This window comes from Chelonia mydas, chromosome 1 (genome assembly GCF_015237465.2).
Source record: "Chelonia mydas isolate rCheMyd1 chromosome 1, rCheMyd1.pri.v2, whole genome shotgun sequence".
NCBI classification, from domain to species: Eukaryota; Metazoa; Chordata; order Testudines; family Cheloniidae; genus Chelonia; species Chelonia mydas.
Window position 1 is genome coordinate 162,561,506 of NC_057849.1, and position 20,615 is coordinate 162,582,120.

General features: G+C 46.0%; 1 protein-coding gene across 7 annotated transcripts in view; it reads right to left on the bottom strand.

Annotated features, from left to right (window-relative positions):
* Positions 1-5,402: 5,402 nt before the first annotated feature.
* Positions 5,403-20,615, bottom strand: part of EVA1C (eva-1 homolog C) — a 62,847-nt gene continuing 47,634 nt past the window's right edge. For 3 of the 7 annotated variants that reach the window (XM_043538288.1, XM_007070711.4, XM_027832870.3), the window contains exons 6-8: positions 12,828-12,908; positions 10,211-10,300; positions 5,403-5,920 (exon numbers count right to left, since the gene is read on the bottom strand). In XM_043538288.1, coding sequence (XP_043394223.1) covers positions 5,517-5,920; positions 10,211-10,300; positions 12,828-12,908 — 575 coding nt within the window. In that variant the 3' untranslated portion in view covers positions 5,403-5,516. The other 4 variants (XM_043538285.1, XM_043538284.1, XM_043538287.1 and 1 more) reach the window with 2 other exon arrangements.

Genomic DNA, 20,615 nt, shown 5'->3' on the forward strand with positions numbered 1-20,615 from the left:
AAGTAGATATGGGCTATATTTCTACTAAATTTTTCAGCTTATGCATCCTCCTGCTAGTTAACGAGTCAATTGCTTTTTCACATTGCTCCTGCAATGGTAAAACAGGATAGGAATGGTACTGAAAGTGGCTCTCTCAGTACAAACCATTTTATGTTTAATTACCCTACATTGTTATTTGCTATAAAAATTGTAAGTCATTTGTTATAGTATCTGTCAGGGTTCCCTCCCCACTCTGAACTCTAGGGTACAGATGTGGGGACCCGCATGAAAGACCCCCTAAGCTTATTTCTACCAGCTTAGGTTAAGACTTCCCCAAGGCACAAATTCTTTGCCCTTGGAGGGTACGCTGCAAGTGATTTAACAAAAAATCAGGGAAAGGACCACTTGGAGTTCCTATTCCCACAAAATATCCCCCCAACCCCTTGCACCCCCTTTCCTGGGGGGGCTTGAGAATAATATCCTAACCAATTGGTTACAAAGCGATCACAGACCCAAACCCCTGGGTCTTAGGACAATAGAGAAATCAGTCAGGTTCTTAAAAGAAGGATTTTATTTTAAAAAAAGGTAAAAATCACCTCTGTAAAATCAGGATGGAAAATAACTTTACAGGGTAACAAAAGATTCAAAAACACAGCAGAACTTCCTCTAGGCTTAGTTTCAAAGTTACAGAAAACAGGAATAAACCTCCCTCCAGCAAAGGAAAAATTCACAAGCAGAACAAAAGATAATCTAACTGGCCTGGCTTTTACTTACAATTTTTGCAATATGAGAGACTTTTGGGATGGTTTATAGGAGAAGGAGTTTTCTGACCTGATGCTCTCTGCTTCCCAAGAGAACACACAAAACAAAGCCTCCCCCCAAGATTTGAAAGTATCTTCTTTCCCCATTGGTCCTTTTGGTCAGGTGCCAACCAGGTTATTTGAGCTTCTTAACCTCTTACACGTAAGGAGGAATTCTAGGCTACCCTTAGCTGTCTGGTTATGACAGTATCTGTTACAATTGTTCCTCATTTATTTTCAGTTTCTTACACCAAATTTTGTTTTCAGCATGAGCTATAACATCAATGAAACTGAAATGATCTACTCACTGCATCTTAGTTCTACCAAAAACAATCAGGAAAAAGCAATGAACTCAAAGGTGTTGTGAAGCTTATGCTCAGATAAATTGGTTAGTCTCTAAGGTGCCACAAGTACTCCTTTTCTTTAAACAACAAACAATACAGTACTGGGAAGCAAATGAGAGACTTACTGAAACTTCATCCAATCTACTGGCTGTGAAGATTTAGATTTTAAAGAAAAATGGAGTAGCAAGTTGAACTCAACTTGTAAACAAGAAAGGAAAACTTCCCCCAAGCAGGAGTGAGTCATGGTTTCCAATCTTATGCAAAACAGTCCTTCCTTTTCTACACCAGGCAACCCTGATTTTCCTTCCCTCATCATCACATGTCACACTGACTTCAAACAAATGTATCCCTCTAATGTTTCATTTAAATACTCACACCTTAAATACTTGTATGTAAGCACATTTTCAGGGTGCAGCTCAACAGAGACAGCGGTGGATTGTGGAACAGCTGCCCTTTGTGATCCATAGAAGTGCTTTTACCCAGTTGAGGCCTTTGGATGTTATCATAATTTAAATATTTACACTTGATCTAAGAATCTGATATGGCCCCTGCCACCATCAGATCTGAGCCACCTCACAACCTCCCTGTGCGTGGGAGTGTGCTGTTATCCTCATTTTGTTGATGGTAACCTGGGGCACAAAGAGGCAGAACTTGTCCATGTCACACAGGACGTGTGACAGAGCAGAGAGTTGAACCCAACCCTTCCAAGCTCTAGGCTAAGGTCATAACAACTGGATGATCCTTCTAGTCCCACTAATACCACCAATACTGTCTCCAAGGAAATACCAGGTCCTGTAGTGTTCCCTCACATGTTAAATAGACTTTGCTGAAATCCATGCTTATATGCACAGCTGAACAAACCATACCCATCTGCCAATGCACAAGGCCAGAATTTAAAGCAGCAATACTTACCCTTTGACTCCCAAATCACATAGCTCTCCCTACGTCCTACATTCAGCAATGTTCTTAGGTGTCAGGATCCTTGGTGGTTGCCATAAGGAAGATAGAGCAGTTTAAAGCACATGCAGTCAATAGTGTTCAACATACAAAATATCTTTGAATAGGAAAACGTGTGGTCAAAAGTCAAATGCTTATGGAAGAAGTAAAAGGGACACCAGTCAGTAGTGTCAGCAGGGCTCCTTCATCTATGCTGATGCTAAGTAAAAATCTGGGCTGAAGGACTAAGCCCTGAGCTTTGGAATGATGTCGAATGCAGTCACATACAGGGCCAAACAAAGGAAGAGACACCGAAAGGTTGGGAAGTAAAAAGGTTTGAAGAATGTTCAACTGTCATGGAAAAGGTGATGGGCTGAGGGGGTTTCATTTCTAAAGTAGCCTAAATCAGTGGTTCTCAAAGCCGGTCTGCTGCTTGTGCAGGGAAAGCCCCTGGCGAGCCGGACCGGTTTGTTTACCTGCCGCATCCACAGGTTCAGCCGATCATGGCTCCCACTGGCTGCGGTTCGCCGCTCCAGGCCAATGGGGGCTGCGGGAAGCGGTGCGGGCCGAGGGACGTGCTGGCCGCCCTTCCCGCAGCCCCCATTGGCCTGGAGCAGCGAACCGAGGCCAGTGGGAGCCGCGATCGGCCGAACCTGCAGATGCGGCAGGTAAACAAACCGGCCCGGCCCGGCCGGGGCTTTCCCTGAACAAGCGGCAGATCGGCTTTGAGAACCACTGGCCTAAATTACATGTGTTAAGGAAGTGTGGGGTGCCGAAACTCTTCAGTGGGATAAGGGCCCCAAAAGACGCTGGGGCTGCTCTGAGGCAGTCTTTATGCATTGCAATACAGCAGAAAAGGACAAGGTAAGCACACTGGCCAGATCCTCAGCTGGTATAAATCAGCATAGCTCTACTGACGTCAATGAAGTTGCACTGATATATATAGCAGCTGAGGATCTGGCCTCCTGTCTTTAGTCCAAACTTTAAGCTGTTCCTGGGAACTGGTTTTAGGGCTGACTCAACTAACAACAATGAAAACGTAAACCTGGGTCCAAGCTCTCTCCTTCCGCTTGGCTGCCTGCAGGATTTCCCTGCACACTCATCTCTCTCTTAGGCCAGGTCTGCACCTGAAACTGTTATTGCTAGAATATTGTCTCTTAATGGGGATGATACGTAGAGACATTTTTATACTGGCAAAACCATTAGTGCTGACACAGGTATGCTGGCATAAAATGCTTTTGCTGGTACAGCTTATTTAGTGTGAGAAATTGGTATAAGCTGTACTGCCAAAAGCACTTTTTTGCCAGCATTGTGTGCCTCTGCACTAGGAAGTTTTGCTGGTATAGCTATACCAGAATAGCTGGCGCCAGGTATCTTTCCTAGCGTGGTGCAGGGTAGGCCTTAATCTGGTCAAAGAACTACTCCCATCTCTTCATAGGCAGGGTGAAGTTAATGAACCACAGCTGCCTCCCTGAGTCAGCTGGAATCAGTCAGCATTTCCCTGTGGGATAACACCTACTCGCAGGGTCGGTCAACAGAAAAACCTGGCCTTATTAGGCTAAAAAAAAAAGTCTTTCACTTTGCAGTGCACATTGAAAAGATCAAGTAATTCACTAAATCTTTTCCAAACCAAACCCTGTGAAAGGAATGCATTAACCATAATAACTCTGCTGTGGAAAGGGGGCTCTCCCATCCCAGCGAATGAAAAACTAGTCCTATCTCAAATTTACACCGTATTGCATGTTTAACACAACGTGCATAATTTGGAAAAGTGGCCTAGCTAAATGAAGTAGGCTAATGTCATCCTTTCCCATCTCCTTAATCTGTGTTCCTTCCCTTAACAGGACACTAATCAGTGTTCAGATTTTCCAGTTCAGCATCTGATTGCTGCTAAGCCAGCTGAGCAAGTCCCGCTTCTCTTTTCCAATTTTTTTCCCAAACTCAATTTTGAGTTTAAAACAATCCCTATTTTTTTCTTTCAGAGGATTCATACAACTACATTGTACATGGGGGCTGAACAGGGACAGCACAGTGATCTCATAAGTATTACGACTAGGAAGTGACATTTTTCCTCCTTTTGTTCTGCTAGGTCCCTACAGACTGCCGTTCAATTATTGGAGACATTCTACTTAAAGGCAGGAAGGCTGCATTTTCAATGTAGATAAATTTCTGATTTAATTTTCTGTGTGACTGAACTAAATCAAACATGATTAGTCCATGAACACTCTTGAAGTGAAGATTATGACCCTTATCAAAGAGCCTCACGGAGAATAACTTGAAATCAGATCAGCAGGCTCTAAAAATATACTTTGATATAAACATTAGCAAAAATGGCCACAATACTCACAAAAATACTTGTCTAACATGCTACCAATCCTAAAGTGGGGTGGGGGTGGGATTTATTTTGGCTCCTACAGAATTAAAAGGTTGCTAAACTCAAGGACAGACATACGTAACAACTGAATATGCCTCAGGTAAGTGTTTTATTGCACTTTTATTTTTAATCCTTTTTTCAGCAGTACATGCCACTGAAGGTCCTGATGCCAGTTTACACTTCTTACCCAGGCATATCTTCCCTGCAAGTGAATTTTTTTTTCCATGGTGAGGGCATATGTTCCTGCTACCTGCATACAGAAAAAAGAGCCCAACTGTGAAGCTCCTACTCATACTGAATAGCACCTTACTCTTGCTCTTGAAATCAATGGGACTACTTGTGGAGTAAAGCTTCAGCATACATTAGGGACTTGTCACCTAGGCCTGTGTGCATTCTGCATGAGCGTTAAGGTGGGGTTTGGCTAACCATGGTTCTGAGCGAATACACACACTTTTGAGAAAAAATGTGACTTCACTGTGGCTTAACTTCAAGGGGTCCCACACTTTTTACCTCTTTTGCATACAACCCTAAAGAACCAGACCTGTTAACCTGCCTAATGCTAGCAGGATTTTAGCTCCAGCTATACTGAGCTCAATTATATAGTGGTTTACTGGGGGGGAAGGTTGAGTTGGGATGGGTTGGAGCAATAGCAGAAGGGCCTCAGGGAGCCCTGGATGGTTTTGTCTAGCTCCACCTGCCTTATTAATAATACAAATATTTTACATTGCTTTAGCACATGGCAGTTCCAAAGTACTGTAGAAGCCTGTCCTAATTAACCTGTTAACTAATAAATGCCATGTCCTTATGGAACACAAATACCTAATCCTGTATTATGCTGCTTTATTACTTTTCTTTCTGCAAAGGTGTATGTTTTTCACTTATGTATAGGAATTCATCTTCAACTAGTCAATAAAGAACAACAACGAACTATAAATACTTGCAGAATTTGTTCCACACTGGGTTATGTAGTTAAGGGTTTGAAACAGTCCTTTTATTATTGATATATTTTTTTACTTTACAAATAATTATATATAGTTACACGTGTCCCTTCACAGAAGGTACATTAAAAACAAAAAGCTTGGATCATCCAAAATAAACACTTTGTTGTTCATTAATATAAAACGGACTGATATTTCTAGTAAGAGACATATCCAAACCACTGTTCATCCAAATTTCTTGCATTATCTGTTCTCGACGCTCTATCCTTTCAGCCAGTTCAGCTGCTTCTGTTGAATTATAACCAGAGTAAGAAGTCCTATGAAACCCTGTTAGCTCATTTGGCAAGTCTGAATCCAAAGAATCTTCCTCTTCTTCATCATCACTGTGATCATCTGCTTTGTCACTTTCCAGCACTGAATGGTCTTTCATTCTGTGCAGTTTTGGGAAGTCGTTAGTGCACGACACATGTATCACCAAAGCGCACAGTGTGAAGACCAAGCCAATACACACACTAGACATGAACAGGAGAGCAGCTCTTTCAGGGTGATCTAAAATTCAAAACAAAAAGCCAGACTTAAAACATCTGTAAACAAAAGCTGAGAAGGGATACAAAAGTCAGCGGTCATTTCCAAAGAGCCCTACGTGATGTTGGGTAAGTTTGGCACTTCTTTAGCCTTATCTGCCGTGCAACAAAAAGTCTGTATACATGTAATCTAAATCCTGTCTAGTCAATTTCTTTAATTACTGTGCAAAAAGACTTGCCCCTAAAAGTATTAGGCTGTGTGTTATGAATAGTTTACTAGCACTCTTAACAACTGGCTGGTGGCCATGCCACCTTTTCTAGCCCTCTTGCCATAGTGGGCATGGCCTGGGAAAAAGGGGGCATGGGCAGAGAGCTCCTGTGTTCTGGTGAACTCTGGTTGCCAGAATAGTCCCTCAGGCTGTTGCAGCCTTCATGACAAAGGGTACATCTACATTTGAGCTGGGAGGTGTGATTCCTAGCTAGCGTAGGCTACTCTGCTCTAGCTAGCATGCTAAAAATAGCAGTACAACCAGGGTAGCCAGGGCAGTGGCTCTGGCTCGCTGCCTGAGTACATACCTGCCCAGCCCCCCTGGATACATTTGGGGGTTAGCCCCCAGATACATGGCTGCTATCCCCAGATACACGGCTATATTTAGTGCTCTAGCATAAGCAGCACTCATGTGGGTACATCTATCTCAGCTGAGAATAGCACCTGTGAGCTCAAATGTAGATGCATTTGTAAAGCAGTCCTGAGACTGCTCTAAGTTGCCACTCAGGACCAGACCAACACATGCAGTCTGAGTATCAGGGAAACCCAAAGGTATCTTACCCATTTGCAGTTTTCCCGTCCCCCAAGCTGTCATATGCCAAATGGCAAGTCCTGAGGATCTGAGCCATAATCTGCAGTCACTCCATCTCGGGCTGTGCTCTTGTCAAATGTCATAAGTAAAAGCCAGGTGTGAGTCGAGAATGCCAATGTACAAGGGGGTGCAGAGGGGCTACCCGAACCTCCTGATTCTGGTATGTCCATTCTGGTTCACCAAAGAATGTCATGTGAGGTCTCAAATAAAAGCTGGTGTCACATTGGTCAGCAACAGCATTGTGAAATGAATGTACAGATAATATGTAAGGAGTTATGCATAGATACTAAAAATATGTTCTTGAGTTTGTGTCGAGAGACTAGTCACCAGCATAGGTGAAAAACAGGTTCTCTCCAGAAAGGTTTATCTATCTGACTGTTCTCATGTAAATTAAGTGTTGCATGTTTCACAGTGGGTCTCCTATAACCAGTCTCGCCTGAAGGCAAATGAAGGATTGCAAGAATTTTAAAAAGAAACTAAGCAGAAAGGAAAAGCAGTGGGGGGAGGAGTGGAGCACAGAGAACTCCATCTGCAGGTACACATCAAATGTTTACTCTACTATATTTGGGAGGGAAAGAAGACAGCTGGGCACCCTTTACTGAGGAAGAAAAGGATAGCACTTTTGCTTCATGAAAAAAAGGGGCCTCAATCAGACTAAGTTGAAAATGCTGGAGTGAATTTTGGGTGAGATAAGCTTCTTTAGATAGAAGGTTAAGTTTAGTCTCTAGAAAGTGTGTTATGATTTTGTTTTATATGTAACCGTTTGTTTCTGCTACCCATTATCACCTAAATCTCTGGTTTTTTTATAACAAACATTCTTATTTTCACTGTACCTACATCTAAGTGCTAGAGTGTAAAGAAAAATGCTTTCTTAATTGAATCTTACAGGCTGGTGTGTACTGTTCCTTCGGGAACAGCAGGCCTGGTAATGCTGCGAGTGTTCCGTGAATAAGGGGCTGGACACTGCTGGGAACGCTCTGAGAACTCAGGAAACTGGTGTGTGCCTGTCCCTACATGTACAACCAGACTAAGACCTGTTGAGGCCTGGAAGGCAGTGCTTGTGCTGCCAGAGGCTGTTGGTTTCAGGGAGCTGATGCACATCAGGCAGAGACGCTGCTTCATGGTGAAGGGCAAGTGATGGCAAGGTGCCTCACAACCCTGGTGTAATGGGGTTGACATCTACCTCTCACAAATGCCTTCTTTTGGTATGGTATGTCTGCAGTCTTTCCATTTATGGTGACCCATCAGTAGTGTCTCAGGTGGTTTTTTAGTGACTCAGCCCTCCGGCTGAGTCACACACACTGTCTGTATGTGAAAGAGAACAAACCCTTTCCAGAGTATACAGTCTTTAACTTGCCCCGGGCATGGTATAGGCCATACCCTCAAGGCTTCTTCGCTGGAGACAATGTCTTCCTGCGGCCCTCCCTGGGCTTAGTCCTTACTCAGTCCTAGCAGTCATCCAGGAGATCCTTCTTTGCTCCCCCGGTCCCAGCCTGCAGACTATCTTAGGCTCAGTCCCAGCAGCGAGCCAGGAGCTCTCTCTTGCTCCCCTGGTCCCTTCCCACACTGAGCTGTCCGTGGTCCTACTTCTCTTTCAGACAGTCAGGAACACAGTCCTCCCTCCTCCAACTCTAGGCAGTAACTGACTGATGCTCTGTTCTGCAGCTCCTTTTATATGGTCCTGCTGGGCCCTGATTGACTGCTCCCTGCAGCCTCTCTCATTGTTGGCTCTTTCTCCGCAATCACTCTTGGCCGCTTGGAGGACTTCTCTTCTGCTCCTCTCTGAGATGGAGTGTGGCAGGACCCTGAGGCTTCCAGTCACACCCGGGTACCCTTGAGGAGCATCACATCAGGTCAGTATTTGTACGAGAGACCTCTAAAGCAAAGGTATGCTACAGGAAGGTGTGATGGTGACTCAGTAGGGAATACTCTTGTATCTGATTCAGTAGTAAATGTCTTTCCCAGTACAGTGCTAGGGGACACTGTGTTGCAGCGGTGTCATATTTCAAATGTTATGTAAAACTAAAACTGTAATTGCTTGTGCTCATTTACAGATCCCATGACCTCTTCTGAAAGAGTAGAAATGTTGGCTCCAGGGCTGCTCCCAAATTTCAGCTTGTGGTGTTATAGTCTGTCTACCTACATTTTTTTCTCAGTTTTCAGTTAGCTGGTGATATTATTGATACGAGCTGGGTGATACCTTGTTATGGGTTGAGTTGAAAGCCCATTGAGAGTGGTAGGTGTGAACTCATCCTTCATTTAATATAACTGTACGCATAAGCCCCACCGAAGGCAAAAAGTGTGTGTGAACCCATTCAGGAGTTTTTGGCTGAATGCTGTTTTGGGTAGGGGTGTGTGTGTGTGTGTGAGAAGAGAGTCGCTGTAGTTAATCCACCTCCCTGAGAGGCAGTAGCTAAATCAATGGAAGAATTCTTTTGTCCTAGCACTGTCTACACTGAGGTTTAGGTCAGTGCTAAGTTTAACTACGTCACTCAAGGTTGTGGATTTTTCACACCTCTGAGTGATGTAGCTAGGTCAACCTAACTTTTCAGCGTAGACCAGTCCTGAGAATGAGAGACAACCTAAAGGAGCAGCTGAAAGCTGAAGGTGGCTGACTCTGGAAGAACGCTGGGAAGAGATTTTTGGGTTATGGGTGCAGGCTAAAAGAGTGCTCTTGGTGCTGGGAGCAAAAGAAGCTGTTTCTTGCTATTTGATCCCCTTTGCATTCAGAGACACAGGATTTTGTACATTCTTTGTAAATAAACAAAACTGGATCAAAAAAACTCCTATTACCAATTTCTATTTCTAACTGGAATATCTATAGGGCCCCAAACTTTGATTAGCCACTCAGGTCTAAAAGGGGCAACATTATCTTATATTTATTTTCCTAAATCCTGCTTTGTAGGGTTGCTGGGTCAGAATTCCCACATCGCCAATAGTGGACACAGACCGAACATCCAACTAGACCATCTTAAAGATCTAGCTAGAGGTTGATCTGGGTGGCACTTACTCTGCAACAAGGCCACGTCCCTTTGGGATTTGCCTTGATGATTGGTAGGGGTGGGGGTGGTGGCGGCAATGGGTCAGAATTCCTGTCATGTGCCATCCCAGAGGTGGCTGAATTTTAATTGTGCTTCAGTGATCCTTATATACACGGACCAAAACTTCCAGAAATGGATTCCTAAAGATAGGCTCCTACATAAGTGCCTAATTTTCAAAAGTGCTGAGCACACAGCGGCTCCCATTGAAATCACTCATTTTAAAAATCTTGGCTGCAGCCTCTAAAAGAGTTTGGGATCCTTCGGGATGGAACATATTACATAAATGTCAGTTGCTATGTTATGATCGTCTCATCCTCCCGGCAGCGTGGTAATGCTCTACCAGCACAATTACTAGAAGTAACAGGATTACCAAACACAGTACAAGGAGGGGGAAAAAACCCAACGTTTTCCTACCTCTAACGTAAGCAAATGTAGCCAAAGAGTTGCTAATAATAATTCCATCTTTCTTTGGAAGCCTTGATTCCCTGGGGTCAGTGTTTATATCTGTAATGTGAAAATACAAGACAAATTCAATTAGAGTATGTTACGCTTAGTAATGCTACTAAATTCTAATTTTTCTTTCAAGTTCTTTAAATCCAACAGGTCATCTAACTGAACTCGTGGAAAAATTTAGGACTGACAGTGTTATAGTTTCAGGGACTTTGCAAAACATTAGACCAAACCCGTGATCTACAAACAAAACATAACGGATAGTTAGAAAACTACAAAGTTGTTATTAAACAGCAGCTATGACCAATCCCATTTAGTGCCTGAACCAAAGCCCAATGAGGCCAAAGGAAAGATTCCCAATTACTTCACTGAGCTTTCGATCAGACCCTAAATGAATCACTTCCCAAAACAATCTCTGCAGTATCCTAGAAATGGTGGCAATAGAGCAGAGGTGGGCAAACCACGGCCCGCGGGCCACATCCGGCCTGTGGGATCCTCCTGCCCGGCCCCTGAGCTCCTGCCCCAAGAGGCTAGGCCCCGGCCCCTCACCCGCAGCCTCAGCTCACTGCTCCATCGGCGCAGTGCTCTGGGCGGCAGGGCAGCGAGCTCCTGCGGCAGTGCAGCTGCAGAGCCCGGCCTGACCCAGTGCTCTGTGCTGCGTGGTGGTGGCGGTGGCATGGCCTGGCTCCAGCCGGGCAGCATGGCTGTAGCGCTGCCAGCCACCGGTGCTCCAGGCAGTGCGGTAAGGGAGCAGGGAGTGGGGGGGTTGGATAGAGGGCAGGGGAGTTCAGGGTGGTGGTCAGAGGGCAGAGGTGTGGATAGGGGTCAGGGCAGGAACAGGGGGTTGAATGGGGGCAGGAGTCCCTGGGGGGGCAGTAAGGAAGGAGAGCGGGGGTTGGATGGGGTGACGGGGGGCAGTTGGGGCAGGGGTTCCAGGGCAGTCAGGGGACAGGGAGAAGGGGTGGTTGGATAGGGCAGGGGTCCCGGGGGGAAGTCAGGAATGAGAGGAGGGGTTGGATGGGGCGGCGGGGGGCAGTTAGGGGCAGGGGTCCGGGGGGGGTCAGGGGACAGGGAGTGGGGGTTTATGGATGAGGCAGGGGTCCCGGGGGGGTCGTCAGGGAACAGGGGGGGTTGGATGAGGCAGGAGTCCCGGGGGGGGGGGGGAAGCAGATAGGAGGTGGGGGCCGGGCTATGACCCCCCTCCCCTAACTGGCCCTCCATACAATTTCCGAAACCCGATGCGGCCCTCAGGCCAAAAAGTTTGCCCGCCCTTGCAATAGAGGATGTGTGCTAGCCACACCATTCATTTTCTCCGCTGTTCACAAAATTACATTTCAGCCTTACTCATACATGGTTATCCAGTCTGAAACAATCATATACTCACTGTTACTGTTCACATCTCTTGACCACAGTTAAGAAAGATGTACAATAGTTATGGATAACCACAATGTGCCCATGTCCCAGTGATGGAAATTTCAAAATGCAATATGTTTAAAGTTCTGTTTAAAGTGACTTCAGCGGCTTAATTAAAGATCATAGCTCATAGTATGTAGTGTAAGGGGATGGTTAGAAGATAACTTGTTTTTTATGTGCAGTTTCCCCTCTACCTTATTCCAATCTAAATTTAATAAATTAATAGACAAGAATGAAATATGCTAAGACATTAATAAGATTATACTGTGCATGGCTACTTCCCAGGGAATGAAAGTGACCAGACTGAGAAGCAGCTGAGGAGAACAGCGATGAAAATGAACAGTACAAGTGTTGCCACTCTGATTCTTGAGGAAATCTTGTGTATATAAACACATTGTTGATCAAGGTTGCTTTTTTCAGAAAATCTTTAGCTCTGTGGACAAACAACCACATCATGTAGCTTGTTTGGTTTGAACATGCAGTTTCAGGCAAATGACTTCTCCACACTTTAAGGCACCCCTTTAAATATTCAGAAGCGCTGACAGTGAACTACAGCACACATTGGGCATGTGCGTTCTGGAGCAGAGACAGAATTCCAGGCTGTGCCTCCTTAAAAGGTGGACATAACGAGGCAGCGATTGGCACACTCGGGTCCTGGAGAAAATGGGTAGCTCCTCACTTACCAGAGCCACTGAACATCTATTGAGTCAACAGGTTCTTCCACAGGAATAGGTGTGGGAAGCATGTCCTCACCCCTAAGCTGCAAGCTTACCAGCTTCACCTCTCAAATTTAGGACCAAATCTTGCAATCCTGGCTCGAGCCAACATCTTATATATTTTTACAGGCATTTGGACTGCTGGATTTGGCCCACAATAACTTATTTAATATCAGACCCTAGAATTTTGCCTTTGTTCCTGAATGGATTTCTCATTGTGAAATTCCCACATTACAGTATCATCAGAATCTAATTGTGTAGAACTCATTCTGTTGATGATAAAACATCATTTTTTTTTTTTTTTGGCAACTTTCAGCGGTCAGAGCCAGTTTTAACACATGATTTTACTATTTCTCCCTCTTTATTCTAATACAGCTATGTCCATCTGTGATCAAACATATTTCCTATTTTGACTTAAAGACAAATGATGGTAATAAAACTATAAAAATTACCATATTCACCATCGTTCTGCTTCAGAGAAGGATTTAGATTAGAAATCATTGGATCAACTGCTGTAAATATGATTTTGGGAACTAAAAAGAAAAAAGAAAAATTGTGCACTGTCAATTTTAAGAACATTACGCTGTCTGAGCTGTTATCTTAATCACACTGCAAATAAGGAAAATTCACTATAAACTATGGCCCAGAATAATAATCAAACCCATTATTAATCCATTTTAAATGTGCAGAGTCAACACCTTTATGATCACTGTAACACAAAAGACCAGGGCTGTAATTTTCTGCGGGCCTCGTCCACTAAAGAACATTCATACAAAGGCTCTAGTCCTGCAACTGGATTCGCACAGGCAGACCCTTGTGTCTGCATGCAGCTCAAGTGCAGCCAATGTGGCTGCATGAGGGTGGTAGGGTCTGCTCTTCTGGGTTGGACTAAAGGAATAGGGCCAGAGTTTGTGCTCCCAGAGCCACAGTTACCGAAAGAGCTAAATTTCTCCTGTTAATAACAAAAGATGAATCAAATGGAGAGCAGTTTTCTTTCTTTCAGGGGCAAGATCTTTCTTTTTCTGCTGCTCTTCTTATGTTCCTACTTGTAGTCAAAAGTAATAGATGGTAAAAGAAACAAGTTCTTGTTAAATCCCTTAGCTCCAGGTGAGAGCAAGGGTCTGGACTGCTGCCAAAGATCTGTCTCACAGCGCATGGTTTCCATAAGACATAACTATCCAATAGCTAGATCCAGCTTTCGGGACCAAAAGGAAATGCCAATGAACAGGAAATAATGAGGCATACTTTTGATAGACCTTAAATTGTGCCAACCACTGCTTTTGATGAGGAGAATAGATCAAGTCTGTAACGGTCAGTAAAGAAATGTTTGAAGCTCTGTGTGATGTGCTCTGTGACTTTCCTGACGAGAAGTTTTTGTTCTACTTCAAGTGGTGGACCCTACTAGTATTCCGTTGTGGGTGTGCATGCACTCCATGTGCTAGAGAGCCTGCAGTGGAATATAGAGACCACACAACTTGAAGAACTCCAGTTACGGTAAGGTAAGTAACCGGAGAGTTTTCCGGATGGAATGAGCTCTTAGGCCATGTCTACACGATGGTGCTGCAACTGTGTTGTTGTAGTGTAGATGCTTTGTACAGCGACAGAAGGAGTTTTTCCATCACTGCAGTTAATCCACCTCTCTGAGTGCCGGTGGCTACATCGAAGGAAGAATTCTTCCATTGACTTAGCCAGAGCTACACCGGGAGCTATTTCAGCTTAACTACAGCCCTCTGGGGTATGAACTTTTCACTGGAGTGACGCAGCTAGGTTGATCGAAATTTTAAGTGTAGACTAAGCATTGGTCTGAGTGGCCAGAGAACTGTTTCCTTTTAATTAACTTATTGTTCTTCTGCATTTTAGTGGATTTAATTTGGAAGCTTTCACACTCTTCTTACAGGGATTAAAATGATCTCAAAGGAAGGCACATTGTGTACATGTTAAGAGCTCACAAATCCTGTGTCAGATGAATGGGTCCTTCAGTTATACTGATCTTGGCACCTATTCACTGTACTATACAAAGACAGACTGATGGAGTTTCACACGCATTTGGAAAATGGAAGACATTTCAGGTATGAAACAAATGTTTGCCAATAAACTGTGTAAAAGAAGATTGACAGGAACAGAGTGAAGTCCAGTCCAAGGGGTTGAAGTGCAGTTTTACTCTGAAAAATCTGAAAGATCTGAAAGAGGACAGAGTTGCAGCTAGCCCTGAAACTGGGACAGATATTGTCTATGTTAAAATCCAAATCTCGAGTGAGGAGAAACCACCAGCTCAGAGAGGAGGAGGTGAGAAGAAATTCTGAGGCAAAATCAGGAACATCTCTCAAAGTACATAGTTAGTGGATTTACAATTGAGAAAGCCATCTATTTCTGAACATAGGCATTCCTTACCACTGTGATGTGCTATCAATTCAGTTCAGTTTGGCTGCAACAGGCAAATTGCTTTAGCAAAGTAAAACTTGATATACTGCCATAATCAGAAATTTCTATGGAGAGGTTTGCTTTAAAAACATACTACTGTACCTATACACTGGGAGTCTTTTATCAACAGGAGCTCCCACCCTGTGTGTGGAATTTCAAGAATTCAAAACTCTTCTTTTCTCATGGCTACTAGATGATCTGTAAAATAGTTAGAGCTGCAAATCACTTGCTAATGCTTCAGATTGCACAGTTTAGTAGTGTTTGGCAGAAAAAACCTGCAAAATGTGCCAGCAACACAGAAGAATGTTATCTACTACCTGGTTTATGTGTCTTTGCAAAACCACTACAATGATTAATATTATGAGTTATCTTACCACATACATACCCCTCAGCCCACAAATAAAGAACAAGGTGTCATAATTATTGTTAGAGTAATTAAAGGGAATTCCAGTAACTCACTTTTATAAAAGGACCAACAATACAGAATTTACTGTCTAAGCATATTATGTATTAGCTCCATGGCAAGCCTCCAGCTCCTTCTTCATAAAAATAAACATCAATCTTCGTAATTCCTCTCACCTGAAGGCTAACATATGAGGGTAGATTCTTAAAAGCTCTAAAACATACCTTTAAAAATCCCCTATTGTGCTTGCAAGGAACCTGCCTTCTAGATAATCCATAGATGATCATTGTTTTCTCTGATCTTCAGATATATAACACTGTACAACTGAAATAAGAATCAATCCCAAAATGGCTACTTATTGCCAACCATGCAAGTAAACTCTGAGTACTGCTTATTTGGGCCTCTCCAATGGGAAGACCTGCCAGAGGTAGACTCAGAAAACTCCACAGTGTTTCCCCATAGAGTTAATTTGGCATATTCCCCACAGGGAGGGGAGGAGATTGCAGCTGCAGAGGGGAAGGGGCAGGGTGCACAGCTTTCAAACCTATGAAGTCCAAAGATCTCTGGTGATATTGCCAAGAGTTAACACCTCCTTTCAGCTGGCAGCACAGATTGCTGCTTTTGGCTTTACCAGTTATACCAGTGTCTTACCTCAGTGCTCAGGCCAGGGGGTAAGAAAAAGCAGGAATGGGGGGAGTTAATGATATTATTGCAGTTTCTGTAGTGTAGCAGTAGGGGCCTGATCCAAAGCCCTCTGAAGAAGTTATTGGAAAGACTTGGATCAGGCTATATGTAAGCTGCCTACAGGAGCTAGCTACTTCCCTTCTGGCTAGATACCACCCTTACCCGGCTGCCAAAAATGCAGAGCCCCAGCTATTTGGCGCTCAGGTGCAATGACATGTGCAGGCTTCTAGGGGGCACAGAGCATGCTCCCTCTCTGGTCTGGGGGCTTTTTTGCCCCGCACACCGACCAACTGTTGGGAGCCTCTGGTGTTTTTTGAGCAGAACCATTAAAACAAACCCACTACTGGGCAAGAGCAGTTATTGATCAGGACATACAGGAGAATGAAAACACAGACACAGGGATGGAATTTAAAGTGGAAGGATGTTACGTTATTCATTTTTAACTTTAATGGAGCGGGTTAACTCTCCCCACCCCCAATACCAAAAACATATTTGGGTTCAATGTGGGTGTTAACTGACCTCTATGCCAAATATCTAGTGTTCAGGGTTGGACCTCTTCAGCCTCTCCCCTAGGATTCACCTCTCCCCCAATCCTCTGGCTCTCCTCCCTTTGAGGGAGAATGAGGGTACAAATGGGAGCACCTCTCTGTGAAGACTTATGGTCTCCCCAGTTTTCACCAGCATACTCTTATTCTTATACTTTGGGAACTGGCCCCTCTGAGACTCTCACCCACACTGGCCACTGGTTGCAAGCTGTGTCAAAATTACAAACTAATTTATAAACCTACAACTTTTAAATCTTGTCTTTGCTCTCTATTTACCTAAAACTAGGCCTCCAGGATGCTGCTAAGAAGGTGGAAAAACCCACCAGGAACCTTGTCAATCTTGCCCTGAGGGAAAAATTCCTTCCTAATCCCAAAACCCGGCAAACAGTTCAACAATTCAAACTATACCTCCACAACAGAACAGGAAGCAGCAACCACAGCAGAATTGCTACTGCATACTGTGGCCTTGGCTACACTTGCGAGTTACAGCGCAAATTCCCCGTCCACACTGGCAAGGCACGTAGAGCGCTCTGACTCCGCGGCTACAGCGCTCCTGGTAATCCACCTCGGCGAGTGGAATACCGTTTGCTGCGCCATTGCTGGAGGGCTGCGGTACCAGTGTGGATGCCCTGGCCCTATACTGCGCTCTGATGGGCCTCCAGAGGTGTCCCACAACGCCTATTCTAGCCACTCTGGTCATCACTTTGAATTCTACTGCCCTGCCCTCAGGTGACCAACCGTCAGACCCGCCCTTTAAATTCTCTGAGAATTTTGAAAATCCCCTTCCTGTTTGCTCAGCCAGGCGTGGAGTGCTCTCAGCAAATCTTTCCAGGTGACCATGCCTCCACGTGCCAGGCGATCCCCAGTATGGAGCAATGGTGAGTTGCTGGACCCCATCAGTGTTTGGGGGAGGAAGCTGTCCAGTCCCAGCTGCACTCCAGCCATAGGAATGACTATACCTTTGGGCAGATATCAAGGGACATGATGGAAAGGGGCCATGAGCGGGATGCACTGCAGTGCAGGATTAAAGTGAAGGAGCTGCAGAATGCCTACCGCAAAGCCCGCGAGGCAAACAGCTGCTCTGGTGCTGCCCCCGCGACCTGCCATTTTTACAAAGAGCTGGACACAACACTTTGTGGCGACCCCACCTCCACTCCGAGTACCACCATGTACACCTCAGAGGCCAGTGCAACAAGGCAGGAGGAGGAGGAGCAAAGCAGGAGTGAGGGTGCTGAGGCGGAGGAAGACACCCCAGAATCCCTAGATGCATGCAGCCAGGAGCTGTTCTCAAGCCAGCTGTTCTCAAGCCAGTCGCGGCGGCCGGTGCTTGGGGAAGGACAAACATCAGAGGAGGTTCCCGGTAAGCGGCTTTTATTTTGGGAAGGAAGTTATTTGGTGCGGGCTCTTGGGGCGAGGAAGGTTAGGGCTGCATGCATGCCTAGATGCGGAATAGGGCCCTGATGTGCTCTCTCACATTGCGGTAATCAGCCTCAGTGATCTCTTCAAAGGTCTCAGCCAGAACTTGGGCAATGCGCTTGCGCAGGTTTCTTGGGAGAGCCACTGTGGTCCTTGTCCCAGTAAGGCTAACGTGTCCACGCCACTGTGCCATGAGGGGCAGGGGGACCATTGCTGCACACAGGCAAGCTGCATATGGGCCAGGGCAGAATCCACATTGCAGTAGAAGACCCTCCCTTGCTTCCCACGTCACCCTCAGCAGCGAGATATCTTCCAGGACGAACTCCTGTGGAAAATGTGGGGAGAGTGTTCAGTATAGGGGCCCCCTGCTGCTGTTGGCTCTCCCCAAGGCACAGAAACTTAGAGGAAAGTACGACCATGAAACAATCAGTCACGCTTGACCCTGTGCTTACTCACCATTTTGGGGCTCCCGCGGGTTATGTGCGCTCACTTTGGGAAGGCCAAATTATACTATTGTGGACTGTGCTTGCCCTTAAGTACGGGGGAATCATTGCTCTGACTGGTGTGAACAATGCTGCCTCTGTTAAGTGTTGCATTTTGCCTTTACAGATGCAACCTTGAGATCTCAGCCGTCCTTGTTTTCACTGGCCGAAAGACTCCAAAGAATCAGAAAGAGGCCATGTAAAAGCAAGGAAGACATGTTGCATGAAGTAATGCAGCATTCAAGTAATGAAAATCGAAAAGTGCAGGAGGGGCGGGAGAGTGAAAGGAGGATCCGCCAGCAGAATGAGGAGCGCTGGCACAAAAGCGCGGATCGCTGGCACCAAAGCACGGAGCGGCTGATAAGCATAATGGAGCGCCAAGCGGACTCTATCCAGGTGCTCATAGCCATGCAGGTGGAGCACTACCATGCTGGCCCCCCCGCCCCCGCAGCCCTTGTCCCAATACTCTTTCCCTTGTGCCCCCATGTCACCTCCAACCCACTTTCCCCAACATCCAGGTTCTTACCGCCACCAGCTGCCTCCAACACCTGTAGCTTCAGCACCCAGCCCTGCAAACTACGACCCTTACCCAGTGCACTCACCCCCCATCACCATGCAGTATAGCCAGCCTGAAGTGCAGCATTCATTGCACAGCACTCCAGACAGGACATATGCAAATCTGTGATTTTACCGTTCACCACCCCACCCCCTTACCCTTTCTGTTTCCCAAGCAGTTGTGTTTCTTTTCAATAAATGGATTTTTTGGCTTTGAAAACATTCTTTATTATTGCATAAAGTAAAAGATACCTTAGCCCAGGAAAGAAATAGGCACTGCAAGTCAGCTTAGCAAACACAGATTCCTACTAACATTGGAACCACTGCACTTCACTCCTGTGCAGGGCACCAGACATTACTGGTGGCTTCAGCCTCAAATTGCTCCCTCAAGGCATCCCTAATCCTTGCGGCCCTGCGCTGGGCCCCTCTAATAGCCCTGCTCTCTGGCTGTTCACATTCAGCCTCCAGGTGTTGAACCTCCGAGTTCCATGCCTGAGTGAATCGTTCACCCTTCCCTTCACAAATGTTATGGAGGGTACAGCACGCGGATATAACCGTGGGGATGCTGTCATCGGCCAAGTCCAGCTTCCCATACAAACAGCACCAGCGGCCCTTTAAACGGCCAAAAGCACACTCCACAGTCATTCTGCACTGGCTCAGCCTGTTGTTGAACCGCTCCTTGCTGCTGTCAAGGCTCCCTGCAAACTCGTGTCGTATGCGTTACTCGCGTTGATATCGTCAGAGTCCTCACTGTCAGTTTGTAGCTTAAGGAGTAACTTGACTGCCAAACGTGATTCACTGGCGAGACTCGTCAGCATATTCCTCAGCAGTTCAGGCTCCATTCCCACAGACCAAAAGGGAAGACAGAGCGCGCAGTACAAAAAACATTGAAAGATGGCGCCAAATGTGGATGGAAACACAGGGATTGCTGGGATGCGAACTGATGCATAATGGGGCATTGGCCCTGCCCGCCCCCTTCCCACAAGCCACAGCGCCAGAATGGGAAGAGGTGCTCTGTGGGATAGCTGCCCATAATGCACCGCTCCCAATGCCACTGCAAATGCTGCAACTGTGGCCATGCCAGTGCGCTGTCAGCTGTCAGTGTGGACAGACTGCAGCGCTTTCCCTGCTGCGCTCTCCGAAGGCAGGTTTAACTCACAGCACTCTACATCTGCAAGTGTAGCCATGCCCTGTGAGGGTGAAGGGGAGAGGTAAAAAAGACAATGCCCATGAGCAGCCCCGGCCTGTGTTCCCGCCTCCTTGGGCAAGTGGAGGGTCCAAGGCTCCCCACAGCAGCCCAGCCCCCCTGGGTGGCTCTTACCACAGCCCAGCTCTGGCTTCTGGCCTCGGGGCGGGGGGAGAGGAGGAGCAGGGGGTCCCATTGCAGGTGGGAGGTGTGGGGGCCCAAAAGTTCTTTGTGCCGAGGGCCCCAATAAATCTTAATCCACCTCTGGCTGCAGGGGTGCAGCTGCACTGGTGCTCCACTGTAGTGCTTTAGTGGAGATGCTACTTCTCCGACAGGAGAGCTTAGTTAATCCACCTCTGAGGGCATGGCTACACTGAAAACTTCAAAGCGCTGTCACGGCAGTGCTTTGAAGTGCGCGTGTGGTTGCATGCGAGCACTGGGAAAGAGCTCTCCCAGTGCTCCTGGTAATCCACTTCCACGAGGGGATTAGCTCCGAGCACCAGGAGCGCGGCTCCCAGCGCGCTGAGCCTGTCTACACTAGCGCTTTA